The sequence below is a fragment of the Takifugu flavidus genome, chromosome 1 (assembly GCF_003711565.1).
Source record: "Takifugu flavidus isolate HTHZ2018 chromosome 1, ASM371156v2, whole genome shotgun sequence".
NCBI lineage: Eukaryota > Metazoa > Chordata > Actinopteri > Tetraodontiformes > Tetraodontidae > Takifugu > Takifugu flavidus.
In genome coordinates, this window is record NC_079520.1 from 6462448 (window position 1) to 6474406 (window position 11959).

The 11959-nt window shown below is 47.2% G+C and overlaps 1 protein-coding gene and 1 long non-coding RNA gene across 3 annotated transcripts; one reads left to right on the forward strand and one right to left on the reverse strand.

Moving 5' to 3' along the window:
- Nucleotides 1–7002: 7002 nt before the first annotated feature.
- LOC130527280 (uncharacterized) lies at nt 7003–9524 on the reverse strand. Of its 2 annotated transcripts, none has more exons than XR_008950977.1 (3): nt 7785–9524; nt 7571–7611; nt 7003–7272 (listed from the first exon to the last, which is right to left on the reverse strand). It is a non-coding gene; the product is annotated as an uncharacterized LOC130527280 (long non-coding RNA). The 2 variants fall into 2 exon arrangements; XR_008950976.1 differs by having other exon boundaries at nt 7571–7709.
- Nucleotides 9457–11941, forward strand: serp2 (stress-associated endoplasmic reticulum protein family member 2). Its single transcript, XM_057035595.1, has 3 exons — nt 9457–9655; nt 10903–10975; nt 11154–11941. Exons 1-3 carry the CDS (start codon nt 9572–9574, stop codon nt 11192–11194), a joined length of 198 nt encoding a protein of 65 aa, XP_056891575.1. The 5' UTR covers nt 9457–9571; the 3' UTR covers nt 11195–11941.
- Nucleotides 11942–11959: the final 18 nt, after the last annotated feature.

The following is an 11959-nucleotide window of genomic DNA, read 5'->3' on the forward strand; positions in this document are numbered from 1 at the left end:
CGTTCCAGCTGCTTGAGGTGTGTTTATGTGGCATTTTTGACTTGTCTGTCACACCTTTTACCCTTCAGGATGGGATGTTTCCTCACAGGATACTGACACCGGTGTGTTTAAAAGGTGCAGTCTGTCTGGTACGGCCTTGGAAATATCTAAACATGCGTGTTAACCCCCACCTGTTTCTAAATAACACTTTGTCCCTCTAGAGGGAACATTTATGCAAGTTTCACGAGTTCTCTCAGCCTTTACCCTGTTGCGTAAACAAAACAAGCTCTTTTTAAATGCCTATTTTCCTTTTTAAACAGAAAAAAAAGGCCCGCAATAAATGCAGAGCTGCATTCCAGGGCGATGAGGTCATGCCCACTAAATGTCAAGTCTCTGCAGGAACCAACAGGTGGGTTTATGGAAGCACAACACGGCCGATGTGACAGTTTACTGCGACGACGCCACATGTTTTCGCAGTAAACTGTGAGTGCCAGTGAATCCGGGCCCCCGCCGACCCCCCGGGTCCATTTGGATGCACCAGCGGATGTTTGAGACTCACCTCTGAGGCACCAACTTCATTGTTCTCATTCCCTCGATGAAGCCGCTGGTTTCTATCCAGGAAATAGGTGGAAATCTGCAACCCTACCAGTAATCTCCCCTTTCCCCCGCCAAACACTCACACACACGCACACACACACGCACACACACACACACACACACACACATACACACACACAACCAAGCAAAATATTATCGCAGAGGTGTTACCACTGAGCTCGCCCTTTAATGGATTCGCAGTTACTGGAAACCCCCCCACACACTCTGAGGAACCACACTGGTAATGATTAATAGCTTCTTCCAACCTAGTTTTAACCCAAATTAAACTAAAGATCAGCACATTTTTGGTGCTCGTCGAGGTTTGCAGATGCTGGTTTTTGCTCGGAGCGTCGTGACCTTCTGGGACCGTTTCAGAGCGTCACGCTGTGGTGAAGCGATCTCTCACCGATCGGTGTCTGAGCTGGTATTTGTGTTGGTGTAGGAGGTTAATTCCCTAAATTGTAGCCAACCTGCTGACTAACGTGTCTGACCGCCGTTCCTCATGCTGACAACAGGTGACCAGATGGACGGACGCATCGCGGCGCTGTTATTCCTGAGGCTCGGCTACAGGAGCAGCCCTTCCCTTACGTCCACGTTGACCCAATAAAGGGACTCGCACGGAGCATCAGCTTTAACCAGCGGGCTTGTTCTCAGGTGGCGTTTAAAGGCGGCACTCGCCCTGCCTGCCTCCCTCTGAGGCATGAACCCCAGCCATGTGTGGTCCTGACCCGAGTCAAAAATAGAGTCGGACCGACTCTCCAACGTCCATACGCGTAGCTGCTGAACCGATACTGGATGGTGACCGACTTCTGAGCTGTTCCCATCTCAGAATTCCCACCCTGAGGCGTTTTTTTCTGCTAAAGGACACAAATGCCAGCTCGGCAACAATCGGCTCGATTCAGGGCGCCGTAGCCACAATATCCGCCGTTATCTGCTGTCCCGCGCAGACAATGGCGCAGTTCTTGTGTGCTTCCCGTTGCAGGCACGGCACCAGGCCGGGCAATAATATTTCCTGTTTAGACTTAAACCGTGACGCAGGTCGTTCGGTTTCAAGTTTAATCGGAACGTCACGGCTCGTGTGGACGCCCCGGTGAACATCCGGGTTAGTCCACCTTAAAACACTCGCAGTTGTTAGTAGAGGTCACGGACAAACACACACAGCGACCTTTAAAGGGCTTTTAGTCCAATAACACGTTTGACCTCTCTCTGAAGCATCAAAATGTCTGTATTATGACATCATCGTTGCAACATTATCAATTAATAAAGATCAATCAGGGTGAAACACTCTCTCCTCAGTGTTTTGCTGCCAATGATATGTTCTACTGGAAGTGTGTGTGTGTGTGTCTGTGTGTGTGTGTGCGCGCGTGCGTGCGTGCGTGCGTGCGTGCGTGTGTGTGGTGTGTGTGTGTGTGTGTTGACCTCGATCGTCTGGTGGGATGTTTTTTTCTAAAACATGCACAGATGAAAATAAGCATATGAGGAAACAAGAAGGTGTTTGTTTGTTTGTTTGTTTGTTTGTTTGTATTCTTAAGTGTGGAACCAGTTTTAACCAGAACAACGTTGGGTTGGAACCAGTTCGGGTTAGAGAAGAACCTGTGTACCTGTGTTGGGGGGGGCGTTAAAAGCTCCTGTGATTTAAAGGTGCTTTAATATCGACATTGTCGTGTTAAACCTGAAATAAGTGAATTTAGCAGCTGCAATAAAGGATGTTGCTCATCAAAGTGAACCTGAGACCGTTGAGGACTGAAAACAGCCCGTCAATGTGGCGTCTAACCATCGTGGCGTTAGAATTGAGGGGTCGAGTTGTAGTTTTATAATCCCGTTGTTTATAGGAAATCAAGTGTGACAGAAATCTGCAATGCAGAGAAGCATCTTTCCAGCAGTCACTAATTCTGTTTTGGGGAAAAGGTAAATCTCTTAATTCACATTGTTGTTTTGGAAATACTGGCTCAAAAGTGCTTCCCTGCTCAGGTTCTATTTCAGGTTTGGCACTTTAGACCCACACTGTAAAACTCACCCTGGGCTTCAGCTTCTGGCGCCGCAGGAGTGGAAAAACTCGCCACCATTTGGTTCAGCCGGTCGTTTTTTGCATTTCCTGCCACTTCTGCAACATTTTAATGTGGTAAATGTGACTTTCTCCATGCAAATGATACAAAGTTTTCCGTTCTGAAATGACTGCACAGGTGAGGTCATGTGAGAGGATCTGTTGGGGGCGGAGCCATAAGTATCACGCTAAAAAAATTAAGGTCAAGAGGAAAACAAGGCGAAAGGCCTGAGTGGTACCAAAAGAAGAAATTAAAGGTGGCTGCAGACAATAAAAGCCAGACCGAGACGTGAAAAAGAGGTCGTGAAAAGTAGATTAAGAGGAGGCTGTGGAGGAAGAACGTGACACAACATCAAAGGGCTGCAGACACACAAGCACGCTTTCATTTGACTCTCGTGAGACTTTTTTATTACATACAATCATCCAGCACCAAAGAATGTGGAGCTACACACACACACACACACACACACACACACACACGTTAGCATCACTTTTTGCTGGCTTCTGCATGTACACTCATGTGAGGCCTGTGTGTCTTTTGCCCTCCTGCACTGTAAGTCCGTGTACGCGCTCTGTGCCCTTTGACCCCTGTTCTTGCTCTCTCTCGGGGCTTTAGGCCGGCCTTTTGTCCGCAGCTCCTTTGTTTAACCGGTGATCGGTCAGAGAAAACGCCAGCAGTTAGCAGCTAAACCAGCATTTTGTGTCACAAGCAGCACAATGTGAAGCAGAAGACCTGAAACAAAGACGAGCCGGGGGCTCCGGCCGGAGGGACGATGCAAAGATGAGCGGCCACTTCGTCGCTGACATCCAAAGCCGACCCCTGGCCCCCAGCAGGAGATGGGTTTCCTGTAAAATTCTGCTCCTATTGGTGCACGTCTTAAGGTAATATTGATATGAACGCTGTGACTTTGGTGCCGTGATTGGGATGTCAGCTACAGGTCGGGACAGAGGCCAATAAAATGTGGGCAATGTTTAAAGACGATTTGCTCAACAACACGTGGATTAATAACAGGCTGAGTGTAAAAGTCGGTACTGTTGCACGGATGCAGCTGGCGAGATCTGCTGAGCTCTAACGAAGGGCGCCATGTTTGAGACTTTTCTCTGATCTGTCTGGAGTTTTAGTCTTTTAGGGATTAGACAAATGCAGTTTCAGCTGAGGCTTCGACCAGTGACACAGAGCAAAGACGGGGGACCTGCCCCCCCCCTCCTGTCATTAAACAAGCCTGGTTTCATTGTGCATGAGTTCAAATGTCTTTTGTTGTTTCACCTCCCCCCCCCTCCCCCATCAAAACAAAACAGGAGTGTGTGTCCCCAAAGAAAATGCTGTGTCAGCAATGACAACCGAGACACCGTGTCTGCCATCTTTCTTTACTAATATCAAACTGACCTTTAACTGATCCTTCTGTCTATTTTCTGTTATTTCTAATCAAGTCCACAGTCTATTCTACAGTCCAACCTAATATGGACCCGGGGAGCTTCACACCACCTCCTCCGATGACCTCAACAGAACCTGGTTTATAGATGAGCCGAGCCTGGTGGAGGGACGAGGCTGGATCCATTATGAATGGACAGGAAGCACCTTACAGAAGGTGAGACCAGCAGTATCGCAGCGATCTTAACGTCTCTAATCCCTCCTCATCTGTTCTGTGGCTGCTTCTGATGTTCTGCTGGAGAATTCAGAGGAAACAGAGCGAGAGAGGACGGAGATTTCCTCAGAGGAAGACAGAGGAGACGCCTGAGCTGCTGGGCGTGACTGGTCGCAGCATTTGTCGCTGGCTGGATTATGTTTGGGGTCACGGTGAGGGCAGATTAACAGTAAATCAACCGTCTTAGACTGAAATGTTTTGGGGGAAACAACGGCCACGAATGTCTCTGCTGGTCACCATCCGGAGCTGAGTCCTTGAGTCCTTGAGTCCTTGAGTCCTTGAATGTGGATGCAGGTTTAGCTGTTGAGCCTTTTAATGTCATTTCTGATTTTTTTAAACTGCTATATTTGTTGTTTTCAGCCTCTCATCATGTGACCGTGATCATCTAAATCAAGCCCTTTAATCTACAGATTAATGGATGAACAAAATCGGTGACAAAATACAAAATCTCCTGATCTGAGGTGCTCGTTTCTGTTCTCATGCATCTTTACAAATCATCTATTTTTATGTTTGACCTAATCCCACTTTATTACTTATTTGATGTGTTGATTTGTCTGATTTAAATTTTTCTGTGTGTTGAAGCAAATGGGTTATTTGTTAAATCGTCTTTGTAGGTCACAGATCGCGTGTGTGTGTCTCGTAAATGACATCAGGCGCATTCTTCCAATCTCACGAGACAGGCGAACCGGTTTAAGATGAACGCTTTGTAAAAATGGACCATTAAAGTAAAACAAAACAAAAAAAATCCTTCCTGCGGTTAAAATTGTAAAAGTATCCGCTCTCACACACACACTCACACACACACACACGTGTGGTGCATGATTGCATTGTTAAGCCCTTTTCTAACTATTCAATCGATTCAATTTGCTGTCAGAAATGTTGCCTCTGTCACTGTTGGAGTTACATTTTAATCCCTCTCTAGATCTGACCTTCAGACCGACATTTACAAACTTGCTTTTTTCTTTTCCCAGTGTTGGCCCCTGCTGATGATTCACTCCTTTTTAGCACCCAGCCTGCGGTTTTTAATGATCTCTCTGAGTCTGCAAAGCTGCAGCCAATCATTAACCTGGTAGCGAGTGACCTGGGCCACTAAAAAAGACCTTCCTGATGTCTCCTGTGTTTGTCTGTCGTCACCTCCACCACCACCGCTGACAGAGTGGGACGACAGAGTGGTTAGCACCAACGCCTCTTAGCAACTTGGGTCTTGCACATGCGATCTTGGTGCTGTGTGCATGTTCTCCCTGTACCTGTGGGGGGGTTCTCCACCTTCCTCCCACAGTCTAGTACATGCACATTAGACCTGTCCCCCAGTCTCTGCTGGGAGTGACTCCAGGTCCCCATAACTCTGATTAGGAATCAGAACATAGAAAATAGGCGGCAGAAAACAGATAAATTAGCAGCTATAATATGTAATTTAATATGTAATAAATACTATAGAGAACAACCTGAAATCTTGTGTAAAATGTCAAATACTCTGGGAAGGTGTGAAGCTCTGATTTCATCTGACTATAATGTGCTTTTCTAGAGTTAACTGGAGAGTTTAGCTTGAATTTAATATTGACAGGAAAGGTGACCGGAAAGGTGTCGGTGTAGATTCCTCCAATCGTCCTGACAGCGGCAGGATGAAGGAGGTGTATGACAGGACTGTGGTGCAGGGCGGCGGCTCGGGTGGGTGTCAGTTACTGTAAAAGGAGCCATGGACGAAGCGCTGAGAGGCCCCGGCGGAGGTGGAGGTGGAGGTGGCGGCTCCACCTGCGAATGAGCTCTGTCAGGGAGGGAAAGAAGGAGGCTTGTTAGCCAAAAGAGTCTCCAACGCTGCAGCAGCGCTCGTGTTTTCACACAGGGCTCATTCTGTGCTGGTCACGCCCTCATCAAACGGCTCTGCCCTCAGCTTCCTTTGCCTGAATTGATCTCTCACATTTCTGGTTTATTTTGGCAGAGTCTCACTGCTGTTTAGCCTCCTCTCACATGTTTGTGTACCTACAAGGTGCATTTTGACCATAATTAGTGGAGGTTTCGGGTCACGTCAGACCCTGTAACACAAGTACAGAGCACGTTCAGCTCCTCAGTCTCCTCTTTCTGGGGTCCTGGGGGCCGTGTTGTCAGCGTTTCCACCACATTAGATGAAATCCAAAAGCCAAATGTTCTTTAGGAAGTTAGTTTGGGGTTGATCGGACACAACATTGAAGCTGATATGCATCTCCTGAACCTCTTGCGTGCCTGCCAATCTTCTGGGAGAAGGATGAAGCATCTCAGACATCTCTGATATTGCCTGTGTTGAGGTCCACACGTGCACGTACGTTCACGTTTAGCGGTTTAGGCTCCCGTCCTTCAGCGTTTTTGCGTAATTATCACCCAGAGGGGCCATAAACACCCTCCCTCGCCTGCGGCTGCACTTTGTTTGGTTTAACCCGGGGGAAAAAACATGTTGGTCAGGCTGGTGTTGCTCCATCGCCACCCCCGACATGTTCTTTAAAGGTCTGGTGTAAATTAAAAACACAGTGTTTGAGCAGATGGAGAGCGCTTCCACATCTGCACGGTGAGACGTAGCTTTTGCTCCTTTCACGTGTTGGGAACAGTCTGTCCTCACATTCTTGTCATGTTTCTCTGAGCTTCTGAGTTCCACTGTGTTTGGAGAGGAAATGGTGGCACTGAATATAAGCCTGAATGTTGTCTTTCTTGCCCCGCAACTGTCTTCACAGAAAAGGCTTTAGGCGGCAAATAACAATAATAATCTAAAAATAGACACATGTAATTTATTGCAGGCAGCATGAAGTGGAATATTTATCTGCTGAGTGTATAATGGGTGGTAATAAACAGCAGACATGTGCAGTGGACAATGCTTTTAGAAGATGAAGATGAAGGATGAAGAGAAGGAGGATCCCCAGATGAAGGCTAAATGGTTCAATCTCCCCCTGGTGGCAGGCTGCAGTAGAGGTCAGCAGAGGTCAGTAGAGGTCAGTAGAGGTCATCCCCAGATGCTTTCACTCTTCTCCACTTACTCATCTGTAAGATTTTAGTCTAATTTAGTCTCATTTTGCTCAAGATTATTATTATTATTAGTTATTCGGAAACAATTAACTCGAACATGTTAATGTGTTTCTTAAACAACTTTAATTCTAAGAGCCAGGTTGGATCAGATCCTTTGTTCTCCCACAGGAAGAGCACGGGCTTCCAGTCGCTCCCAGTGCGTGCACATTTTAGGCCCCCCTCTCTCACCCTGTGAGGAAGTGAACAGAAGCTCCGGCTCCACATCAAATGTCCGTGTGCGTTAAAAGTCACTATTGCACTACGATCGTCTGACCTGGATTTCGTGCTTGTCTCCCTCGTCCATGCCGGGGGTCTCTATCGTGCGTCCAAACGAGCGTGGATGACAGAGGAGCAGAGCTCGGGTTAATACTTTAGGCACAGCGATCGGCCTTTCTCACTGCAGGAATGTTGGCCTCAAACAGAAGGTAAACACAGATGTTGCTGCAGTCTATTGAGCAAATCCTTTAAAAATAAACGGTTGAACTTACAGGAAGAGGAGAGAAATAAAAGGCCGCCGTCGTCTCGGTCTTCCGCGTCAAACTTGTTTAAGTTGCATTCAGATCAGGAACGGATGTGAAATGCAACAGGCTCAAAAACACCGACAACTTTGTGAAACACAGGATGGAATCATGGACGCGTGCGTGTGGATGCTCCATGAGTCAGCTGCATGTTCTCTTTTCATTAGTCCAACTGTCTCCCAGGGTTGTGGGAGGATGCCAGCCATCCCATCATACTCAGGATAGAGCAGTTCATTCTGCCTGCAACAACAGCGTGTCCCTCTTGTCAGTCCACGCTCATGTGCATTGACAGTCGTATTCGAACTCGCCGGCTCATCATTGGCCCAAACTGATCCTTTGATGGGGTTGCTAAGCAACGGCTGTCCTCTTTTCCCCTGTGTTCTGTCTTCCTGTATCAGAGCCAATCCACTTGTTTGTCAGATGGAACAAATCATGTCATTTAGCTGGAACAGACTGAGGAACATGCACTGACACAATGAGTTAAGCCGAGCTCACTGACGAGTCCAACTTCAAATACCAGGCTGTTCCTGCCTCAGACTGGGTCGCCATGTGGACCACTGTTCACTCATTCCACCGGCTTCAGAAGCTTTGGAAAACTGATGATCAAAGAAACAGAGTCTCACTGCTGTTTAGCCTCCTCTCACATGTTTGTGTACCTACAAGGTGCATTTTGACCATAATTAGTGGGTTTCGGGTCACGTCAGACCCTGTAACACAAGTACAGAGCACGTTCAGCTCCTCAGTCTCCTCTTTCTGGGGTCCTGGGGGCCAGTGTTGTCAGCGTTTCCACCACATTAGATGAAATCCAAAAGCCAAATGTTCTTTAGGAAGTTAGTTTGGGGTTGATCGGACACAACATCGAAGCTGATATGCATCTCCTGAACCTCTTGCGTGCCTGCCAATCTTCTGAGAGAAGGATGAAGCATCTCAGACATCTCTGCTATTGCCTGTGTTGAGGTCCAGACATGCACGTAAGTTCATGTTCAGCGGTTTAGGCTCCCGAGGGGCCATAAACACCCTCCCTTGCCTGCGGTTGCCATGTGGACGAGTGTTCACTTATTCCACTGTCTTCAAAAATTTTGGAAACCCGATGATCAACAAACTCATCAACAATATCAATAATAAGAAGATAAATTATAGGTTGTGTTCGACATAAGTGGTTTCAATACCACAAAAAATCTAAATTTATTAATTTTTATATACTGTATATGTTCGAGTATTGTTTGCTGAAGAGGAATAATCTACACCAGTAATGTAAACGAGGTTTTTATTGGCCCTCCAATTATAAAATTACATCAAAGCGTCACCAGTTTATACTAAGTGTATTAAAAGTGTTTAAAAATATTTTGTATTCTCTTTTTGCGTCTAAAAGTAATCAATTACAAGTCATTCTCGCTGCAGCGAGTATAATCAAGTCAGCTAACGTGACGCATGTCACTTCCTGTAGCCCTCTTTACAATAAGAGTTCTTTTAAAACACAATAGTGTTGTGACAAGAAAGTTGATTTAAATATTTAACAAAGACATGCAAAAACCCCGTTGAGGTTTTAAAAAGGATTAAAACTCCTCCATTAGGCATTAGTTTGAACGCAACGTTTGTCCGAGTTTGTACTTTGAAAGACACCCTCGGCTGACTTCCGGTGTGGCCGTATGCTAGGCTTGCTACCTTGATGCAGCAGGGGTGCTGTCGAAAGCCTTGCAGCCTCGGATAATACAGCTCAACTGTTTCCATCCCAGCTGGCATCATCGTTCCGGAAGATGGTGGCGAAGCAGAGGATCCGCATGGCCAACGAGAAACACAGCAAAAACATCACGCAGAGAGGAAACGTAGCCAAGACGCTGGTGAGCTCAAACAGCGGCGGAAGTGTGACGACCGGTGAGGTGACGTTCACTCCGGCATGGACACAGCAGGGTGGTGATGATGCTGCCGATGCTGCTGCTGATGGCCTTTACAATTGATACCAATCACGCTTATTAAAATGTGATTTCTCCCGGCCCGGTGCTCGCCATGTCGCCCCACACTGTAACTTGTGGGCCTCCAGTGATTAGCCGGTTATCTTAGACAGACCCGGACACTGAACCATAAACAGCTTAAATAAAGGCTTGATAATCACTGGGTGGGTAATAAAACACTAAAGGAAGGTGTCAGGTTATTATACATTACGTTCCTGATAAATGTGCATTGCTGCCTGTTGCATTTTACTGCAACTCTCCCGCTGAAGTTGGACCTTGTCTGGAACCTGCACGATTGGAATGAGCCGCAGTTGAGCACATCGAATGTTAAACAGCAGGAGAAAAGTCTGGAAAAAGTTTGGCAAAGCCATGCCACGTTTGGTGGCAACAGGCTGGCAACATGACACCTGAAGTCTTTACCAAATCACACAATCAGATAAAATATCTCAACACACACAAAAATGCCAAATAAAGCCTCATAAGGGAAATTACATTAAAGATCTGATGTGCTTTGCAAAACATGCACTGTGATATTTGGGATAAAATTACACTGCTGGCATTACAGTGCTGCAGCAGTTGAATATCAGACCTTTAAAGCCTCAGAGTAATTATAGTTTTCATCCTGACGGTTGTGGACACGGACGAGGTCATACGTCAGTAAACAGAAAAAATGACCGAGCATGAGCCATTAGTTGGAGGATGGAAAACAACAACATTCTCCAACATGGTGGACGTAACCCACGACGACAAGCACCCCCTGACAAACGTGTCACACGTCTCTCCGAATCAGCCGGAGATGTCCGGACTCATCTTTTCCACACGAGCCATCGGGACAAAACTGCCGACTCGGCCAATTCTGGCTGCCTAATTAGACGCTTGGGCTTGTTCTGCACAGCTGCAAAGCTGTTTTTGTGGACACTGTGATGGATGATGTCACTGTCTCATCCCCACGGTGAGGAAAACACAAATAACGTGCGGTGTGGTGGGACTGAGGAGTGAGCAGAGCAACCACCTCAGCAGCTCTGTAAATCCGCCACACGCCTCCCTCTGAGCATAAATGCTACTTTATTCACATATTTAAGCTGTGAATAATTATCCCAAATGTTGTTCAATGCTCCTTTGTTTTGCTATTACAGCGGCCGCAGGAGGAGAAGTATCCCGTCGGGCCCTGGCTGCTTGCACTCTTTGTATTTGTCGTCTGTGGATCAGGTGCGAACACTGGACACGTTTCCTGTTTGTTTCTGTATGTGGTTGAAAAACAGCATGTGGGAACGTTGGAACGCAACATATTAATGACAAAGTTAGAACGTCTGTGTCTCAAAGTTCGTGTATTGATCACAGCAGAGGCACAGGTGAGACCAACGATGATTTGCTCCACTGTTTCCAGCCATCTTTCAGATCATCCAGAGCATCCGCATGGGCATGTGATCGAGGGGGAGCACCCCCCCCCTCCGCCGCTCATCCCTTCACGCCCCGAACATCCTCGCCCTGCTGGAGGACGACGGTCGAGCTGTGGATGCAGCAGACCTCCGACAGGGAAGCTTCTCCTCCCCAGTCAGCGTTTACAGTCTCTTTGGTACCGGCAGCTTCTCTATGGACGGTTTGCAGGCAGGGACGCGCCGTTGGGAGTCTGGTGGGCGTGTCCCAAGCCTTCCACCTTCTTTGGGGTCTCGAGCAGCATTTTGTGAGCACGGGAGTGGGGGGGGGGGGGGAGTTGTTGGTGCCCAATAAGAGAAACCTGAAGCAAACACTCAAACTAAAGAGCGCACTGTTAAATCAGAGATCACTCCTCAACAGACCGGACTAATGAGATCAACTCCACCTTCTGCCACACATTTTGTCCACTAGCAGCACCCACTAGCATTGAAGCGTGCACACAAGAAGAATGAGCACGTTAAAGGGATTGTAGCCCCTGGAATACGCTCCCCTGAAGCCTGCTGCGGAGTCAGAAGTCACATCAGATGTGAGAGCGACTGGCCTTGAACAGGATCGTTGTGTCCCTGCCTTTAAACATGCCGGCATAAAAAAAAAGTTGCTCACTTAGCGCCTTTCTATGTGTGTAGGTGTGAGTCAGCCAGTGAATCCTGCTGATAATGTGCCATCCGTGTGTGTCCTGTACATATCTGCGTCACGTCAGAAGAACCTTTTTCAAATAAATGTTGAGCATTTGGAAAACTCCTGGTTCTCGTGTTG